The sequence below is a fragment of the Pleurodeles waltl genome, chromosome 5, assembly GCF_031143425.1.
Source record: "Pleurodeles waltl isolate 20211129_DDA chromosome 5, aPleWal1.hap1.20221129, whole genome shotgun sequence".
In the NCBI taxonomy this organism is placed as follows: domain Eukaryota; kingdom Metazoa; phylum Chordata; class Amphibia; order Caudata; family Salamandridae; genus Pleurodeles; species Pleurodeles waltl.
The window spans coordinates 229,471,004-229,492,666 of NC_090444.1; the positions used below are offsets into that span (position 1 = coordinate 229,471,004).

The following is a 21,663-nucleotide window of genomic DNA, read 5'->3' on the forward strand; positions in this document are numbered from 1 at the left end:
CAACAACTCAAACTACCCAGCCCCAGCCCCTACCACCTTGTGGTGTGTGTCCCTGTCTGTCTCATGAATAAGCAGCAACATCCAATTTTATGTAAGGAAACTATTTATGGTTTTCTGTCAGCCATAGCATCTCATAGGGGATCACAGCTATGGAGTGCATAAGGTCTCACAGTCTATTTCGGGGATTACCTGTTGAAAGCAAGCATAGAGAGCATCCAAATCAGGTATCTAATTGCTGTCACAGGTTTCAGGTGCTGTAGCTGATCAACCAAGGCCTCCCAAGCCCTGGCTGTCTCTTATTGGTACCCAGCCCTCTCCTGGCATCCCTGAGGCATATCGTAGTCTCACAGGATGCCCACCTAATGAGCTCCCTCTGCCACGTAACTATTTTTGGCCTGCAAAGGTTTTTCCTGTTCCTGGCCACCTTTCTATTTGGCAAGACAAATGCCAGGTCTAGAAATCTGCTAGTTACCCTAGTTTTGGCCGTATGGGGAAACTTGTGTAAGAAGCAAGTGATGGGGGTGCAAAGAATTGTTCTTTCAGCTACCTCTGCCATTCTGCTAGTGATGGCTTCACAAAAGTCTGTCAGGTGAGGACATCCTCAAAACATGTGGAAAAATCCTGCTCCCACCTCAGCACATATTGGGCATTTAGCGTCTGTGGTGGAAAAGTATTTATAGATTCTGCTGGGCGTGAGGTACGCCCTTTGGAGGACATAAAAATGTATAAGTCTGAACCTGGCATTTCTTGTCGCCTTGCACATGTATTGCAGTATATATTCCCATTCCTCATCCAGGAGGGTGGCATCTAAATCCTCCTTAAAATGGGTTTTCAGTCGTACCAGGGACCGGTTAATGTCATGCCGCAATCTATGGTACAGGCAAGTCACTGCTTTGAAGGTACCTAAAGGGGTAACCACCTATTAACAGCTGGCTGATGGCCTCGGCTCCACCACTCCCTGCTTCCAATGTTTGCGGATGGCTGCAGGGATTTCCCCTGCGGAAGATTGTATCATTGACTAAACTCAAACGGGAGGAAAACCTCAGATTCAAATAGGGCCCCCATCGTTGTCACCCACCCTTCACCCCAAACCTCCACTCCACGCCATTTCCCACCATGCGGCAATTCCTGAAGAAAATGTTCCGTCAGGTCCGGGGAGTACGGGGCAGGGGTCTGCGCTCTCTGTTGGCTCCTGGACCAGCAGCGCTGTAAGGTTTGGGTTTCTCGGTTGTCGGCAAGCTCCTGGTGCAGAATCCGATGTTTTGCATCAGTCGCCCGACGGATGGGGTCAAGGGGAGTACCTCTCTGACTTTGGTAAGCCTGCTGGCTATCCACTCTGTTAGACACTGCAGCTGTGCCACCAGATAACAGGGCTCGAAGTCCGGAACAGCTACGCCACCTGCCAGTGTGTTCCTCTGGAGGGCAGACAGGGCCACACTATGGCAGCCTGAGCCCCACAAGAAACCAAGGAGAATGGAGTCTATGTCCTTGAAATAAGCTCAGGGTAGCCACACCGGTAGCATTCCGAAGAAGTAGAGCAGGGCAGGGGAGGGCAATCATCTTTAGCGGTGCCACCCTTCCCGCTTCTGATAGGGGTAATGTCTGCCAAAACTGTATATTAACCCTCAGGGCCTGGATTGCTCTACCCACATTGCCTTCCAGGAGGGAAATACACATGACTTATTCCAGTTAACTTGAAGACCAGAGAGGTTGCCAATGTGGTCCAGCAAGGCTTGGGCGCCATCCAGATCTGCCCCAGCACATGGTAGGAAAAGCAGAAGGTCATCTGCGTATATTGTTATATAATGCGTCTGATCACACATCACGATGCCACGGAAGCCTTCTCCAGTCCTGGCCTAGGGGCTCCATTGCCAAGGCGAACAATAGAGGTAATAGCGGGCAGTCTTGACGGGTGACCCTCTCAAGGCTGTAACTGTAGGAGATCATATGCCCTCTTCTAACTCTGGCTGAAGGTTTTGTGTACAGTAGCTGTGCCCAGTAAATAAACCCTTGGCCCAATCCAAAGCATTCCAACGTCTTATAGAGCAACGGTCATTCAAGGCTATCAAAGGCCTTCTCGATGTCAATGGCGAAGACAGCAGCATCTGTGTCTCCAGTTGCAGGGACCTCCAAGATCGCAAGGAGCCTACGTATATTATGGCCCGTGTTGCGATCTGGGATAAACCCCGCCTAGTCGCAATGTATAACAGAGGTCATATGCAGGAGTAGGTGGGAGGCTAAGATTTTACTTACAGTTTTGAGTTCAGTATTGATTATGGACAGTGGGCGGTAGGCTCGCCTGTCCTTGGCCGACTTACCTGGTGTCAGGAGGGGAACCATGAGAGTCTCACAGATGGTGTGGGGGTCATCCAGTATCCCGAGCCACCCTACATCATTCATTTAGTTTAGGGGCCAGACTCTCAGCATAGGTGGAGTAAAATTCCACTGTGAATCCGTCAGTCCCTGGGGTCTTTTTCCAAGCAGGGGATTTCAGAGCCGCCTGCACTTCCGGTATGGTGATAACGCCACCCAGGCCTTTGGCTACCTCGGGCGAGACCCTAGGCAAGTCCGGTGGGGCTAAAAAAGCTTCCATCTCAGTGAGGACTGCTCCTCCGGAACACAGCCTAGAGTAGTATTCTCCCAACGCTTGGTTAATGTCTTCCCAGCAGCGTACTGTGTCACATGCTACAGTGTCAATTTCCACTATTACCGAACCCCGTTTTGCTGGGTTCACCAGCCACGCCAGGAGACTCTCCGTCCCCCTCAGTGTGAGCTTGCACTGTGTATTCTTGGTAATCGAAGCCCCGCAACCTCTCCGTTTGCTCAGCCACTTTCTCCCTGGTCTCCAACAGCTAGGGCTGCACTTCAGGAAGGCCAGGTCTACGGTGCTCACAGTTGCGCGCAGGGCTGTCTCCGCATGGAGGATGTCAGACACTAGAGTCTTCCGGATCCCCACCGATTCTGCACTGCAGCGTCCCCTAAGGACGGCTTTGAAAGCCTCCCATTCAATCTGAAAGGTAGAGGGCGTCCCTGCATTATTCTTGAAATAGCGCGTAATGCACTATCCTACAGCATTGCGGTAGACTGGGTCCTCTAGGAATTCAGGGCACAACTTCCATGACGGAATATTGGAGCAAGCTCTTCTTTATTCAAAACATAATAGCAAAGGGTTATGGTCTGAGATTGTTCGGGTGAGGTACTCAGTGGAGGCCACCTGTTCATAAATTGCTGGGGTGCAAAGAAATGTGTCCAATCCCACATGCAGGTAATGGAGGGAGGAGACGAAGGAATAGTCGTGGACAGTTGGGTTATGGTAGCGCCATGTGTCCAGCAGTCCCCACTCCGCCTGCCAAGCTGCAAGTGCCATGGCCACCCGGGGCACTGGGGAATCTGGCAGAGGGGGATGTGAGTGATCTAAGGACACATCCACTATGCAATTATAGTCACCCCCTAGAATGACCAGACCCATTAGGTGTGGGGCCAGGGTCCGAGAAAGGTCCTCAAAGAAGGATGTCTGGTCACCATTAGCCTATAGGTCCTGCCAAGGACTATGGGGGTCATTCCAACTTCGGCGGGCGGCCAAAAGGCCGCCCAACCGCCCAGCGGGAAAGACCCAGCAACGATGAAGCTGGCTCCGAATGGAGCCGGCAGAGTTGCTGGGGTGCGACGGGTGCAGTGGCACCCGTCGCGATTTTCAGTGTCTGCTAAGCAGACACTGAAAATCATTATGGGGCCCTGTTAGGGGGCCCCTGCACTGCCCATGCCAGTGGCATGGGCAGAGCAGGGGCCCCCAGGGGCCCCACAACACCCGTTCCCGCCATCCTGTTCATGGCGGTTCTATGGCGGGAAGGGGGTCGGAATCCCCATGGCGGCGCTGCTTGCAGCGCCGCCATGGAGGATTCCTATGGCCAGGGGAAAACCGCTGGTTTCCCTTTTCTGACCGCGGCTTTACCGCCGCGGTCAGAATTGGCCAGGAAGCACCGCCAGCCTGTTGGCGGTGCTTCCGTGGTCGTTGGCCCTGGCGGTCCATGACCGCCAGGGTCAGAATGACCCCCTATATCTCTGCCATCCAATCGCCCAGCCACCACAGCATAGCGTCCTGCCGGATCTATCATCTGGAGCGTGCATTGGAAGGGGACTCCTGGGACGATCCAAATAAGTGCCCCCTAGCAAAAGCCAAATATGTGGTATAGTAGTCCTGGCCCCTCCATCTGCGCTGTAAGCCTAACCCCCCTTAGCGATAATGGGAGTTTCCTGTAATAGTGCTATGTGCAGCCCCCCCCCCCTTTTAAGTATTTAAAGACCTTGAGGAGCTTGTGCATCGTGTGCATCCCCCTAATGTTCCAACTTAAGATTTTATATCCTGTGGCAGCCGCAATAATATATCTATGCTATGGTATACAAGACCTGTTGGTAGCTTAAGTTTATGGATGCAAATGAATAGCTCCTCCCCAACCACCTGAGGGCTGCGCCGTGGAACACACCAATCCCAAACAACTATTCCAACAACAGTAACAATAACAAATCACAGAACTCCCCCTCTCCAGGACAAGTAGGACCAAGACCTCCATCCAAACAGGTGCCCAATACAAGGGCCAACTTTTGTGTGTGGAAAATTCCATCTAATTTTCAGTCAGGGAGGGTCTAGACCATTGGGTTGCCTCCCTTCTGAATCCCTCCCATCCAATTCCCCAGGTGAAAAACCCTTGGTTCAATGCTACATAATTTGTGGGTCCCCAATGGTGCTAAGGATTGGTGCCAAAGTATCCCCCCCCCACTTAAATGGGCTGGGTACCCCCCCAGGATCTTCACTTCACCTTTCATCGGTTACGTAATAAATTGGAGCCAGTACATCAATATGGTCAAAACATATCATCTGTGATGCGTGATGTTACTACTGAATGTTCTTCAGCAGAGAGTTCAGAATCACTGTCACTATCGTTGCTCAAGGTTCTGAGGCCCGGGATTCCCCCACCTCTCCCGGAACGAGAGCTCCCAGCCCCCACCACTTAACGTTGCTACTTCTTTAATTCTGTGTTGCTGCACCTGTTGGACCTCCGCCTTGGTCAGGCTTCCTACACGCCACTCTCTTTTACGCCTTGGTCTCTTTGTCGGACCTTGCACTTTCCGCAGTGAGTCCCGACTGGATCACGCCTGCGGGTTGGCCTCAATCCAATCCCTCACCAGCCCCTGGCGAGCCGGAAACAGCATGGAGTATTGCACTCCCCTCTGGTGCAGTTAACGTTTGGCATCGATGAATGAGGCTTGCTGTTTTTGAACTCCCTCCGGGCTTGAGCTAGGATATGGTTCCGGCCTATGTAGTGAAGTAGGCGCGCCAACACAGGTTGCTGTGGCGTTCCAGGTGGGGGTGATCAAGCCGGTACCCTGTGTGCCCGTTCTATGGCAAAAAAGGGGGACAGTCCTTCCAGGGCCACCTCGTCTCGCAGCCAGCGTTTCAGTATTGTCAGCATGTCCTGCCCCTCAGAATTTTCGGTTTGGCCGATAATCTGTATGTTGTTCCTCCGTGACCTGCTCTCACTGTCTTCAGCCCTAATTTCTAGTAGTCAGACCTTAGTCTCCTTGAGGGTTAGCCTCTCCTGTAAGCTAGTGACATCGGGGTGAAGGCCCATTAGTGAGCACTCTGTCGAGGTGACCCTTGCTGCCAAGCGCCTATGATCATCCCTTACGATACTAAGGTCACTTCCCAGTGTATCGATTTTAGTTTCCAGGGCTTCCCTGGATGCTTTAATAGCCTGCAGTATGTCCTGTAAGGAAGGGCCATTGTGCGATTCCACATCTGGCGGTGGAGATAATCCTGTGTGGGCGTCTTGCTGGCTCAACGAACGTCCTTGTAGGTCACGCTTCAAAGGGACTTTGCCTATTATGTTCACTCCGTGGGCGCCAGTGATCAGTGAGCCTCTACTCAGGAGCAATGTTGCTGTGGGAAGGGGCAAGAAGTGCAGGCCTTGGTCGAACACCCCCCTCTAGGCACCAGCAAAAGTTTGGTCAGGGGATGCCTGTGCAGTCTTGCACCGGGAGAGGAGCCCGCTCTCCAGGGTAGGGTGCGAGTAATCGGCTATCTAGTGATTCCCATCGGAGAGGGCAGTGTAGGAGGCTGGCCTAGTTTGTAGTGGGTACCAAAGGTACTTACATCTTATAGGAGGTCCAGGTATCCCTTATTAGTGAAATGTAGTCATTGTCTAGAAGCAAGGCTCTCTAGGGGTAGTGTAGATGAACAGCCAAGGCCTAACTAGGAGACATGTAAAGCTCATGCAATACCACTGTAGTCACACAGTACTCACCCACATGAAAGAAAATACTCAGTTTTGCAAAAATAAAGGTACTGTATTTTGGTGACACAAATGCCACAAATACCATAGAGACTATACTCCCTTAGAAGGTAAGTAATACACATATTATATAAACTAGTATGCAGAAATAGTTGTGAATAAAGCTAGGAAACAATGCAAATAGTGGAAATCACAATAGTTAGAAATGGGCCTAGGGGGAACACAAACCATATACTAAGAAAGTGGAATGTGAAAGTCGGTTTCCCACCTAGGCAAGTGCAGTGTGTAGAGGGGTGGTGAGAGTATTAGAAAATACCAAAGGTAAGTAATAGAGCCCATCCCAGAGCCCAGGAAAGCAGGAGTAAATCACTGTAACTTTCCTAGAACACACAAGAACACGAGAAAGAAGATTATACAAGAACCAGAAGAAACTGCAAGACACCAACGATGGATTCCTGGACCTCAAGAAGGGGACCAAGTCCAAGAAGCACTGAAGAGTTCATGAAAAACAGGAGCCCCTACTAACCTGGATGAAGGTGCAAAAGAAGAACCACCAGTGAACAACAGTAGTCAGTACTGCACCCAAGAAGACGGATGCGGGTTCCTGGTTGGTGCAGATGATGTCCCACACCGGATGGATGATTGCAGTCTGATTTGCGTCGCTGGATTCCGCCAGCAAACTTTGGCACATGCAAAGCTCGTGGTTAGCAGAAAATGGCACTGCCCGGGACCAGGAGGGACGTGGTGGACTCTACCCAGGTGGTGGAGTCAGGAGGGGCTCGCAGCAACTCAGAGAGCTCTCAGAAGATCAGGCAGCACGCACAGGAGTCCCACAACACGTGGACAAAGAAGGTGCAAAAAGAGGCCCACGCAGCACTACACAAAGGGATCCCACACAGCCAGAGAACCACGCAGGAAGCTGTGCGTTGCTAAAGGGAGTGCTGAGTGCTGGAGCTACACGGTGCACAAAGAACTTCGTGGAAGGATGCCAACAAGCCTTGGCAACTGCAAAACACGCAGTGCTGGGGGGTACTGTCTTGCGTGGGCAGGCAAGCTCTTGCCTCCACCAAAGTTGGACAGTAGGACGTCAGGACCGTCTGGACCACTTCAGTCCACCACCTGTGATGCTGGATCCATGCACTTCGTCAGGAGAGGGGACCCAAGCCACCGGTCATCGCTGCAGAGGGGTGCCTGCTGAATCAGGGAAGTGACTCCTTCACTTCAAGGGAGATTCCTTCATTCTTCTGGTGCAGGCTGAAGACAGGCAGTTCTTGGAGGATGCACGATCTGGAAACAGGAAGATACAATGTTGCAGAAGTCGTCTTTGCCTATTTGTTCAAATTTGTAGAGTTCCTGGAGGGTCCAGATGTAGTTTCTACGGTAAGAAGGTGAAGTAAAGGATGCAGAGGATTCCTGCTGGAGTCTTGCAATCCGAATCTGAAGAACCACCCAAGAGAGCGACCCTAAGTAGCCCTGAAAGGGGGATTGGTCAGCTACACAGGTAAGCACCTATCAGGGGAGGGTGCTGACGTCACCGTCTGGCACTGGCCACTCAGATGCTCCCAGAGTTCCCTGCCAACTTGGAATCCAAGATCAAAAAACCCAGGGACCCTCTGGAGGAGCACCGAGCACCACCCTTGGGTTGGTGATGGACAGGGGAGTGGTCACTCCCATTTTCTTTGTCCAGTTTCGTGTCAGAGCAGGGACTGGATAATACAAGGAGGGCACCATCTGTGCCCATCAAAGCATTTCCAGAGGCTCTGGAAGGCTACCCCTCCCATGCATGTAACACCTATTTCCAAAAGGAGAGGGTGTAACACCCCCCTCCCAAAGGGAACACTTTGTTCTGCTTTCCTGGGCTCAAGCTGCTTGAGCAACAAGAGGGCAGAAACCTGTCTAAGGTGGCAGCAGTTCTGGGTGTCTGGAAAACCTCAGAAGGCTGTAATAGCAGTACTGGGGGTCTTCTAAGGAGCCCCCAGAGTGCATGGAATCATACAACCAATGCTTGCAAAAGCCTTGGGGTATGATTCCAACATGTTTGAACCAAACATGGCCATAAGCGGAGTTACCATTGTGAAGCTGGACATACATGGTGACCTATGTCCAGTGCACGCGTAAAATAGTGTCCGTGCACTCACGATGTCTGGGAAAATGGTCCTGGAAGTTGTGGGGGCACGTCTGCTAGTGCAGGGGCGCCCTCACACACAGGTACTCTGCGCACAGCCTTCAGGGCTAGAAGACCTGCAATATGGGTGACTTATAAGTGACCTGGTGCAGTGTAAATGGCAGTGAAAGGGGGCATGCATCATTTCACACAGGCTGCAATGGCAGTCCTATAGAAGCCATTGCATGGGTTCCCATTGGGTGGCAAAAGAAATGCTGCAGCCCATATGGATGCCCTGGAACCCCAATACCCTGGGTACCTAGGTACCATATACTAGGGACTTATAAGGGGTGACCAGTATGCCAAATTTGGATGAAATATTGGGTTACTAGTATGCAGTGACAAAATTTAGAGGAGAGAGAGCATAATCACTGAGGTCCTGGTTAGCAGGATCCCAGCGAATACAGTCAAACACACTGACAGGCAGAAAATTGGGGTGCGGCCTCAGCGCTCTCGTCTGCTCCATGGGCCTCCGATGATGGAAATCTCCGCACAGAGCTCGTAAGGAGCCCGTGACTCATGGCACCCCGCGGCTGGGCTTCCCCTGCAGCCCCCTTGTGGGAGAAGTAATCGTCTCTGGCTCCAGGCCGGCCCTCCAAGCATAACAATATAAGCGCTTCACTTACGTCAGGCCTGGGGGTCCGGCCGGCACAGCACAACAGGAGCTATATGTCCTTAGCACACCTTGTTGCTCCGCGGGCCACAAAGGAGGTAGAGCTCCGTGGGGAGCAGGGAAGGAGCTCATCCTTACAATGCTCCACTAGTGAGGTTTTCTCATGGCCTCTTCCTGGCTGCAGAGATTGTCTCTCGTTTCGGGCTGGTCTCCCCAAATGTCCCAGCACAGGTGCTCCTCTTACTTCAGGCCTGGGGGCTTGACGGGATGCAGCCCTGTCTGTGCGGTCACCCGCGCTATAGGCCCCAGGTCGCCACTGTCACCATGCGTCCTCAGCATTCCCCACCGCTCCGCAGATCGCCTGCAATGTTGTGGGACAGGAAAGGAGTTCGCCCCTCACAGTGCCCTGCTCAGCTTAAAGGCTCCTCTCCGACGCAGTGGTGAATGGGGTCACTAGGCTCTAGGGTCTTGCCTTCGTCTTGTGCATTGCGGCCAAGACCGCCTGCTCGCCCATCCATCATTCTGTACTCAGGCTCCAAATGGCTCTGTCAGGGATTCCCCTGAAGCTACCCCACCTCTAGGACCTGGGGTAGGTGTAGGGGAATGTTTGGGGGCCTCTTATTTAAGGGGGAACACTGTGGATGTGGGATCACCAGACAGGAGCAGCAGAGCTCACGCCCTTTTGCATCAGTACCTGGCCACGCCCCTCAAGGTTACCCCAGACACTTAATGATGGTCTTTAGCCTAGTGGTAAAATGGGAGGGCAAAAATACCCAAGAGTGACATTATGGCCCTCATTCTGACCTTGGCGGGCGGCGGAGGCCGCCCGCCAAAGTCCCGCCGTCAGGTTACCGTTCCGCGGTCGAAAGACCGCGGCGGTAATTCTGACTTTCCCGCTGGGCTGGCGGGCGGTCGCATTCAGACCGCCAGCCAGCCCAGCGGGAAAGAGGCTTCCACGATGAAGCCGGCTCGGAATCGAGCCGGCGGAGTGGAAGCTGTGCGACGGGTGCAGTTGCACCCGTCGCGTATTTCACTGTCTGCGCAGCAGACAGTGAAATACATGTAGGGGCCCTCTTACGGGGGCCCCTGCAATGCCCATGCCAGTGGCATGGGCACTGCAGGGGCCCCCAGGGGCCCCGCGACCCCCCCTACCGCCATCCGGATCTCGGCGGTCCGACCGCCGGGATCTGGATGGCGGTAGGGGGGGTCGGAATCCCCGCGGCGGTGCAGCAAGCTGCGCCGCCGCGGAGGATTCAATGGGGCCGCGGTACACTGGCGGGACCCCGCCAGTGGTGCCGGTCCGACCGCGGCTTTACCGCCGCGGTCGGAATCCCCATTGGAGCACCGCCGGCCTGTCGGCGGTGCTCCCGCGGTCCTCCGCCCTGGCGGTCAAAGACCGCCAGGGTCAGAATGACCACCTATATGTACTAAACACATCGAGACGTCTTTTCTACAAAGCAATAGCTCTGAAATTCTGCAGTTGGTAGAACATAAAGTCATGATCTGGCAGGTACCTAAATATGGCTATGGAGGGAGACAAGGGCATTATATCATGTAGGATGGGGGCTCATTCTCTCAGGTAGGCAGAGTGACTGGAAGCTATGAGCTTACTGGCTATATGGAGGGAACAGTATGGAAGGGAAACAGACTATATGTTACTCAATGGCCCACAAGACACATTTGTGACTGAGTCGCTCACTTCTTAGTGGGGGCGGCCCTGGCTCATATGGTCCGATCTACCTCAATGGGTGATGCCTGGAGATCCCCCTAAACACTGCCACATTTATCTAGATTTTGATCTTCACACTACAAAACCTAAGCAGAAGTAATTCAGGCTGAACAATAATCTGCTTGCAAATAAAAATGTCCTTGAGGATCTTAAAGATAGCACAGCACACTACATTCAAGACATACCAGAATGAACAAGCAAAGCCATTCTTTTATATGGTTTAAGGGCAGTGACCTGATGGCATCTTACTGCAGCATCCTTGCTGATGAACACAGAAAGAGTGATACATACTTACACTGTGAGCACAAATTAGACCCCTAGATTTGGACAAGAAATAATATTCTTTCCTTCAAGTCAAACATAAGCACTACCTCGTGTGTGACTAGACTGGGTGCCCATTAGCTTCTATGTTGAGATCCAAGGTTTTTTAAAATTCAGATTAACATATCAGGAGATGGAAAGAGTGGAGGGGAATAGTCTGAAAAAGACAAATATCTAACAGTCCTTCCAAGCTTTATGAAAGTGAAGAAGTAAACAAAAAGACAAATGCTGAGTACCTTAAGGCTCCATGGATGTTATAGATGACACCTGCTATGGCTGATGGCCTGGAGAATTCGACAGAAGTAGCAGACATAGGGGGTTATTACAACTTTGGAGGAGGTGTTAATCTGTCCCAAAAGTGACGGTAAAGTGACGGATATACCACCAGCCGTATTACAAGTTCCATAGGACATAATGGACTCGTAATATGGCTGGTGGTATATCCGTCACTTTACCGTCACTTTTGGGACAGATTAACACCTCCTCCAAAGTTGTAATAACCCCCATAATAACTAGCACCTGTAGGCTTAAAATTGCTATAGACCATGCACAAGATGGCTTTTCATCACTCTTTTTCTAAAGACTATGAAGAGTGGTTGCTCTGCTTGTCACAGATGTATAAAACTCCTCCTTATTAACAGAGACAATAACCAGTACTATGGAGAAAGTTCTACCCCCTGTTATTCCTGAGCCAGAAAAAAAACATTTTCCTTCAGCATCTACAGGCTTCTCTCACTGGTTAACTTTGATGTGAAGATTTTCGTGGTTGTTCTGGTGAACCAAGTGAATCAATCTGGCTTTGTACTTGGCAGACAAAAGGGAGATAACACAAATAAAGTAATCAGTTTGAAGCTCAAGGACTGCAGGCTGTAGGTCTTGGAAACAGAGGTACTGCTACTTTGAGATGCACCACAGCATTAAACACCCTACTAATAGCAGCTGCAACAAGGTATCTCACTCTATTAGAAATGTGGCTTGTAGTGGTGATAAGGGGCAGGGGCACTTGATTGTATCTGATTTCAGACATGTACAAATCCCTCGCACAGGAGGTGGGAAAGGGGGTATCAGCAGGTCAATGGCACAGAAATGATGGAAAAAGGACCTGGTAAGTTGTTTACAAATGAAGAGTGGGAAATTGTGCATACCAGAGCACATGGAATAGCTAGGAAAGGAGAGACTATGCCCAAGATAATCTCATCTTTAAAATGAGTTGGACAAAAGGAGATCAGATCACTGCTGGAGGGGCTGTGGGGAAGAGGTAGCTCGATACATCTATTTTGTATCTGCCCACCACTGATTCCGAGAGGTTTTCAATGAAATGAATGAGATCCACAATGTCACTCTCCACACTTTCCCTGAGGAAACTCTTCTAAGGATCCCAGTACCAGAGGAGTTACCATTGCATTGCAAGAGGGTGAAACAGATGTTACTGGTGGTGGCAGCGATACAACCCACATCCTCTTGTTTGAGCACAGAGCACATATCCACGGCTTCAGACTCTCGCAAGCTCTTGGCGATGAAGTTCACACTTACCTTGGGGGATTAAGGCAGCAGTCATTTAATTGAGGTGGGATGTGTGCTATTGTATCTAACAACTGATGTCTGATAAGGAAAATGTTACCTACCCATTAAGCATCTGTTTGTGGCATGTAGTGCTGTAGATTCACATACTCTGCATACTCCTGCCATCTAGTGTTGGGTCCGAAGTGTTGCAAGTTGTTTTTCTTCAAAGAAGTATTTTCGAGTCACGAGAATGAGTGACTCCTCCTTCTCGGTGATACTGCGCATGGACATCGACTCCTCTGTCTGACTGTTTTCCCACAGGAAAGGAGTGTAGAGGAAGTACAGAGAAAGAGCTGTCCATGCAAATGTAACTACATATGTACAAGTATATACAAATATATAGTAACTGTAAGGGCCACAGGCATCTGGGGAGGAGGGAAGGGTAATGTGAATTTAAAGCACTACGTGCCTCGATCAGATGCTTACTGGGTAGGTAACATTTTTCATTCAATGGCATGTGTGGCTGTAGATACACATGCTCTGCATTGACTGTTCCAGGGTGGTGCAGGAAGGTGGAATAACCCTTTTACGGTCTTCCATGAAAGCTTTGAAGACTGGGATTCTGAATAAGAAAGTATGTTGTCTGTTCTGTAGATATGCAGCTATAGCTGCTAGATTTAAGTGAATGAAAAGGTAAGCTAAATTTGCTTTCTGTAAAGTGAGCAAATAACATATGATGTCTTGGACAGTAGCTTTAATGAGATTAATATGTTTGGGTTGGCAGTAGCATATAAAATGTTTCTATTTTTCAGCATAACATACTTGTGGCTCTACGAGCCTCCCTGAGAATATCCATACATTTCGCAGGCAATCCTAAATAACAAAACTCTATGACCTCAGTGCCCGGACGGACGAGTGTAGTTGTACGCGAAGACAGAAGTGCATAATATAGAGACAATACTGTAGATAAAGAGAGGACGGAAAGAAAGATTTAGAACCACAGTGAGTCGAAAGAAGGTGCGAAGACACACAAGTCTGAAACAGACAGCAGAGAGAAAACAATCTAACAAAGGAGTCGATGCACATGCGCAGTATCACCGAGAAGGAGGAGTCACTCGATTCTGTGATTCGAAAATGCTTCTTCGAAGAAAAACAACTAGCAACACTCCGGACCCAACGCTAGATGGCAGTAGTATGCAAAGCATGTGCATCTACAGCCATATATGCCATGAAACATAACACTTCCTCATTATTTTAATGGACTTCTTGTCATTCCGATCCAACAGTCTCAAATGCCAAACAGGCTTCCTTAAGACAGCTTAGCCTCTCTTGGTGAGGAACATTACTAGAATAAAATCAGATGCTGCTTAGCCTGCCATGGGTCTGAGAACTCTTTAATCTTTAATATGCCATGTTATATACACCTATTTTTATGTAATTGGGGAGTTCAGTGTCCAGTCGTGATGGCACAGGGGTAGGCAAGGAGTTCTTTGGCGAAGGAGAAGAGAGAGGGAAAGTCAGGGGAATAGACACCAGCCATCTCATCAACAGTGCCACTTTATGGTAGTTTGGATTTTTCTGGAAGCAATGCTTTGAAAAAATAGTTTAACAAATGAACAAAATATTACATGGAGGGTGTGGATATTTGAAGTCTTCTTCATTAAAATTTCTACACAGTTCAGTTGACTCTCTAAATACCTAAACTTTTGCTGCAGATGTTAATTAGTTTATGAAACATATTTACCTTTGGTCCAGTTGGACTACTCTACTGCATACTGGTTAAAGGTAAGTGTGCTAAGGCAGGATTCTCCCAAGCACAATGTGGCTGTGTATTAACATATCTTAAGTCGTAGAAAGAATGATCAAAAGGTCTACAGTAACATGGTATGTTTAATACTTTACAGTGGAAATCTAGTCTAGGTAGAAAAGGTGAATACAGACTGATTTTGGCACCTTTAGAAGTCTTGAGAAACATATGGAATTTCGTAACTGGTAACTTACCGCCCCACAGTTTGGCATCTCACAGATAAATGAGGGAGATGGTAATTCAAGACTCTGAAAAAGTGGCAGTTCAAAAGGTGCTGTAACTGAAGGCTCCGGACATTTCTGCATTTCGTACTCTTCTCCAATTTCAGATTTTGTATCCTCTTCAAGCTCCTCTTCGTCATTGTTATCAATCTCCAAATCATTTTCTTCAGGACTTGTCTGGGGACATCAACACATATAATGGTTAATTCATACTACTTCTAATTCATACTACTTCCTGTAAAGTAATATGCTTTCTTCTATCATAAAAACAGACCATATGTTACCTCCTGTCATCTAAGCCCACAATACTTAATTCTCTGTTCTGTGCAAGCCCTTTTCTTCAGGTCCTCTGGCAGCCAGTGGTTATTTGGCGGTTTTCAAGTGAACAACTGTCATTTATTACTAGAGCCCTAGGATCATTGGTGCTACTGCACTATTCAAAAGTGTCAAACCTCTTGCAGGCTCTACTCAGCAATCTTCCATCCACTCCTGGAAGGCATCTAAAAATAGCAGCACATCTTATCATGGATGCAAATAAGTTTGTCAGTAATACTCCAAGGCTCAAAAACACTAGCTCTCCATGCGGGCTGGTATTAAAATCGGATGAATCGCTTAGAAGTCCATAAAAGATAACAAGGTGTCATAACTGGATAAGAAACTAAGGGTCTGATTAAGATGTTGGCGGTAACAGGTCCGCAATACTTTTTCGATGGAAACCCCATCCGCCGACTTGGCGGTCCGCCTGCCAGATTTAGGTGTTGGCAGTCCCATAGACTATAACCCACCGAGTCCTGCAGACTCCGCCAAGGATTCCCATCCGCCACAACGGCGCCATTGGAAATAGTGTCGGACGACGAGACTCCTGCCATGCTTACCGCCGTGCAGATTTGGATGTGCCTTCCCGCCAAGCATTTGGCTGATTTTTTTGGGGGGGTTTAGAATTCACCTTTTCTCTTTATTCCACTTCCGTTTCCAGCTGGACATAACTGGACAACACCCTCAGATGCTGCTGTCACTGGACCAGGGAGAAAACACAACTCTCCTCCCCCGTCGCTGGACACACAAAGGTAGGGAACCTGCATTGTCTGTGGACGTGGGGGAGCGGGGGGGGGGGAACGAGACCACTGGAGCCATATACATGTCACAGTAAAGTTTTCCAAATTACTGTGACATGCATATGTCGGGGAGACAATTGTGTCAGACACGGATGGGGACACACTGTTAAACAACACATATCGCACACATACACAAATGTCATTTTGGTGTCAGTATTCATTGTCAAATGAATACTGGCATCACAATGATGGTACAATCACACCTGTCAATTGTGTCCATGTGTGCACATTACAAGAGGACCTTTACCTGTCATGTTATGCCTCAAGTTGTGTGTGTTAGTCAGTACACGTATGTGTGATGCGATTGGCTGGATGAGATGGAGGGAGCTGGAGTGGAAGATGTGGTTGTGTCAGTATGAGTGTCACTTGCATATGGAATTGATGTTGTTGTATATGTTGTGTTGTGTATTGTGTTGCTGGGGGCAACATTCAGGTGAGTGTTGCTGTGTGGTGGTCGTGAAGTGTGTAGTTGTGTGAGTGTGTGTAAGTGTGTGAATGGGGGTGTAGTCGTTTTGGTTGTGATTGTGTCATGTGTGGGTGCATTGTCTATAGTGTGTGCATTTTGTGTCATGGATGTAAATCAATGTGTGTTTGTGACATGTATGTGTTGTGTTGGAATGGCAATGGATACAAGTGTGTATGTGGTATGTTATGTTGTGCATAATGCAGGGGGACACATATGGCAAAGGTACAGTGTGTGTGTGACTTACCTCTATTCCATAGCCAATGCCATTGTCTGATGTCCATTTGGTCCAGCGACTGCCTCCCTCCATCAGCAAACCGTTGCCAGTACACCGCCTGCAGGACTATATCATCTAAATACAGTGGGCAGAACACCGTCAACTTGACGGTCTTCTAGGGTATGCCACCATGGCAGAAAGCACCCTAAGTACTTCTGGTAGGCAGAAAGTCCATACTAAGAGCCAGGACATACCCAAACTGGAAACAAAAAGATAAAAGAAACTGAAAAACAGGAGAAGGCCTTCCCCATTTACCCGGATCTGAAAGAATATCCCCACCAATATCATAATGGCTTCCAGCCTCCTGCAGTTCAGGGAGAAATTGAAAACCCCTCTCTTTCAAGAACTACCCCTCATACTAGAGTTGCCTGCTGACTACCACTTTTAAATTACTGTATTGTTCTTCAGGCTACCACCCTTGTTCAGCGCTTAATTTTTTCACAGTTTGGTTCATGCCCAACAAACACCTCTACAAACAAACATATTCAGTATTTACACTTGTGGGATATTAATGTTCAACAGTGAAGTGTGATATGGAGGTTCTACAGTGAAGGCTTAAGTGAGAAAATAATAATGGTTTAGAAGTATGACAGTCAAAAAACACTCACTAATTGTCAGCCTTGAGCCCTGCCTACAGACTGGAAAACCTTTACATCTTTATTTACAGGTTAATACATCAAAACCATTATTGACAATGATAGCTAGGAGAACCTGGTACTGTCTGGGGGCCTAGGTAGGCGGAGGGAGAATATTTGACCCTGATGTTGTTATAGAGTTATTGTAGTGTTATCACCTATGGGTACTACTGACACTGTTACACTGAGGGTGATAAAGTAGGTGATAAAAATAGGGAAATGGTGATCATATGCAACCTTATCTACACAGTGTCTCTCTAACTCACAGAACTTCACTTACTGAGAGAGAGAGCCTCCCACATCTGTGCAGGTCACACTTATCATGCTGATCAGGTTTCTTAGTAACAATCACATAAAATGTGGTTTGCTAAAGTAATGTACTTTCAAATCTTCAGCAAAATTCCAGCTAGGTAGCTTAGTACACCTTAGGACAAAATATAGTCCTAACCAATGTTTTTAAACTTGGCGTTTCAATTGCACAAATCGAGAGGCAGTCCAAGAGGCTCAGGTGTATGTCTTCATGGGGAGGTAAGTAAGAGGTGTGTGGGGTTATGTCTGTTTCACCAGGGGAAAGATGGTGAGCCCGGAGGAAGAAACCTTGCATTTACCAATGAAACTCATACACTACAAAGAGTGAACCTTGCAAGAGGCAGGAGTACTAGCACACAAAAGAGAGACGGAGGTGATCAGGCTCACAAACAAGGCCAAATCCACTGTGGTCTTCTTGCAGTACTCTGTCTGATTGCTTCTTGGTCTCACTGGATACACCATCCACTAAACTTGGATTGGTTTCTTCTCTTCATTCAGGTCCTCAAAGCAGGTCTAAGTTAGCTGGGCTTCAGAATGGTCCAAGAATGTCTGGACAGGTGTGTTGCAGGATTTAGCAACAGGGGTCGCTTATTGGTTTCTAAGGCTAGTTGTGGTCTTTAATGTTTGAGCAACAAGTGGTTCGCCAATCGGTCCGCAGCTTGCTTAATGCAAGTGCTTCTGCATAATTTAAAGGGAGACTTGAAGTACTAGATTATATAAGCCAGAGGATATCCTTAGGTGTGACTTATAAAAGAACTACCATTGCATAACCAACATAGCTACCACTTTAGAAATTCAGTTGGCTGGCCAACTGTTTCAAAAGGCATCTTCTTGGACTGTCCTCACAGTAAGTGGGCTGGGGGAAAAGGGAGCACCAAATGGAATGGGGTGTGTAATAGGTCCACACATCCCAGAAGGTCCGTCATCTAGGCTTCTGTTGCTGACTCAGCTCTTTACCACAGGAATGGCAAAATGGCACTAGGCCCTTATTAGGGCTTCAAGCATCCCCATACTGTGTAGGTTTTGGCACATACATATTACAATAACAAATCCAAACAATGAAAAACAGTCCAAGGAAAGAAAACTGTGCTTTGAGAATTGAGAGGCTGGTCAGGGCCAGTACAGGTAAGTCAGAAAGTTTTCATTACTCATGAAGGGGCCTCTATTTTATGTCAAGGTTTCTATCAGGTCCCTAAAGACACCAGTGAAACTGCTGCCACAAAATACAAAGCACAATATAAAAACACACCATAAAACACTCAGAGGAAAGTGAAGGATCCCAGTTATGAAAGACTGACTGGATTTTAACATGAGGTCCTGAAGGCTCCTTGTTCTGGGATGCAGAGAAAAAGCATGCACTCTTGCATGTGATTACAACAATAAAATATTTACTACTACTGCAACTGGTTACTATCCTCAGCCAACCACTAGCCTTCTTATAGCCTAGAACTGTGACAGGGGCCAGTTTTGACTAGGTGTGTGAAAACAAAGTTTAGCAGAGTTTCAACCTGTAGTAGAAAAAGCACATACAGGAAACACGTAGACCAACTCCTGATAGGCTTCAGATGTGAGTCCACTGGGATCAGATCAAAGATCATATAGAATCGACAGACTAAATTACCATGAGGCAGGAGTGTATATAAAGATCCATTTGCAGCAGCAACTTTTTAAATAAATTCTTGGATCCAATGAGGATATGCTCCCTAAGTTGCATATTGTTTTCTATACATCCATTTTCACCTTTGAAGAAGATTCTCCCTGCCAGGTATAAAGAGGATGGTAGCCCACCTAGAGTGCCCCACTGTGCAGTGCCTTTTATCCTGTTCTCAGATGTCTGATGCAAGGTACACTGTAGGTAGTGCGATGGATGGAAGACTGGGTATCTGTCATGTGGCCTATATGAACAAGTCACTTACGTTTGGTAACGCCTTATCTGGTAGAGACTATGGGCCTGATTTAGAGTTTAGTGGACAGGTTACTCCATCACAAATGTGTATTATGATCTCCATAGGCTATGATGGGATATTAATATAGCAGACAGGATGTCCGTCACATTTGGGATTGAGTAACCCCCTCCGCCAAACTCTAAATCAGGCCCTATATCTAGTTGCAGATTCCTTATCTTTGAATTTTCCCTAGGCGTCAGACTGGATCAGGAAGATTTTTTGTGAGCAGTACCCCTGCACACAGGTAGGTGGAGTCAATCGGCTCCGTGTCTGTCATCAGCATCGTCCGCGCTGGAAGTGACATTGAGGTACCTATATAGGCATCACTCAGGCGTACCAATGTCAGTTTCATTTCACAACTTTCCACACCAGAAGCACACAGCCATGGCGAACAATAGCATCTGCTGTGTCAAAACTAGAGCCCTAAAAGGGGTCATCCCCGTCCCTAGAAATACCTTTTCAGAGCGGGAAGTGTAGGAAAGTAGAATCTTTTTTACATAGTTACTTCGTGTCAGTGTGTTTAGACTGTAGTGCACTGGGATCCTGCTAATCAGGACCCCAGTGTCTGTGCTCTTGCCTCTAAATTTGGTTTCTGGTAAAGTTTTTACACCCACAATTGGCATATTGGTGCAACCATGTAAGTCCCTAGTACATGGTACATACGTACTGTGTCAGGAATCCCCAAGGTACCTCCTTCTTTATCTGTCAGCATCCCCAGGGATTAGGGTTAAATCATATCTCTGTTCTTGGTTAAACCTTTAGGTTTCTAAGTAAACATAATGTGCTGTGTTACACAAATTGGTTTTATCAATGCTTGTTTTACCAATGCTTGTTTGCTAATGTGAGCAGGTGTAGACATGTGCTTCTAATTGGGTGTGGTGTAGATATGTGTTTCTAATTGGGTGTGGTGACTCATCCACATATGGAAACTCAACTGCTTTCCTGATTGGCTATAAATAGCATAGTGAAGCATGCCTCCCTGCTTGGCTTTGATTTGCTTCCTGATCTCATCATCTGATTTGGCAGTCCAGTCCCTGCTGTCATCCTCGTATTCAGGACTTTTGAGGCAATTCTTTTCTTCATTCCTGTACCAGCTGACACCAGGCATTCCTCCAGCACTCCAGAAAAGACTGCAGCTAAGTGAATAGTATTCTCCAGGGAGTTTCTTCTTTGAGCGCTGCGCTTTCCTAGAACAGCTGGTGTATTTCAGACCTCATATTTTGGCAGAGTGCTTATCTTGAAGAGACAAATGCATTTCTGAACATTCTACATTATTAATGTTGTTACATTCCTAAATGTGCTTCAGGAAATCTGCTTGAGCTCAAGTACTACAAAAAGTGACAGTGCAATTTTAAAAGAGCATTTACGTGACTTTTCTTTCTCTAATAGCATAACTCTTGGATTTAAATTGTGTCATTCATGCCTGTGTTTCAGGTTTGAGGAATTTGCTTTTGAAGGGTTTTTCACACACACACACACACACACAGTGAAACCAAACCAAACTGTGCCACCCTAACTGTTTAAACCCAGAGTGGACATTTGTATTTCTTGGATTGTTTTTGTTCCTTTTAGTTTAACCCTATGCATGCAGGAAAGTTATACGTGATATAATTAATGCCCTTGTTTGTCTTTCTTGTGCATGGTAAGTGCAACCACAGTTCTAACTGTAGTGTGCAACAGTGAATCTCTGTGAAGCCAGCCCTAGTGTTGCAGTACTTATTGTTATAGTACTCAGTTTGGGTTTTTGGTATTGCAGAGTTAGGAATTGTGCCAACAGTTATTATTATCCAAGAAAAGTGCTGGAGCATCCCGGTGTTCTTCTACCGCTCCGTACCCATATCAGAAAGAGAGATTCCGTTTCAAGGAAGTTGAGTGCATTAACTATCACTCTGTCAACAACAACCTGCCCCCCGAGGATACAGGGTGCCTGGCTGGACCGGCAAGACGTGGCAGTGTTTTGTCTCTTTCTCTTTCTCTTCCACTCCCCCTTTCTTTTTGGGACACCTGCCGGGGTTTCTGTGTCCACCAGGAAGTGCTGAGAGGTGTTCTAGGAGGTCGGGGGTATACTATCACCCCTGCGGACATCCTGCTTTTCAGGTGAGTGGCCCTGTCTCAACACTCAGGGTATTGGTACAACAGGAGACCCCCATGGACTAGTGCATGTATTGTGCCACCCATGGGGGCCAATGCAAACTGTGTCTGCAGGCCTGCCATTGCAGCCTGGGTGAAATGGTGCATGCACCGTTCACTTCAGATTAAGACTTGCCTTA

At 47.9% G+C, this 21,663-nt stretch overlaps 1 protein-coding gene across 2 annotated transcripts in view; it reads right to left on the reverse strand.

Moving 5' to 3' along the window:
- TRERF1 (transcriptional regulating factor 1) overlaps window positions 1-21,663 on the reverse strand; it is a 675,896-nt gene that overhangs the window by 57,303 nt on the left and 596,930 nt on the right. For both annotated transcript variants that reach the window (XM_069233961.1, XM_069233962.1), the window contains exon 15: window positions 14,622-14,825. In XM_069233961.1, the coding sequence (XP_069090062.1) occupies window positions 14,622-14,825 (204 nt within the window). The remainder of the gene's footprint in view (window positions 1-14,621; window positions 14,826-21,663) is intronic.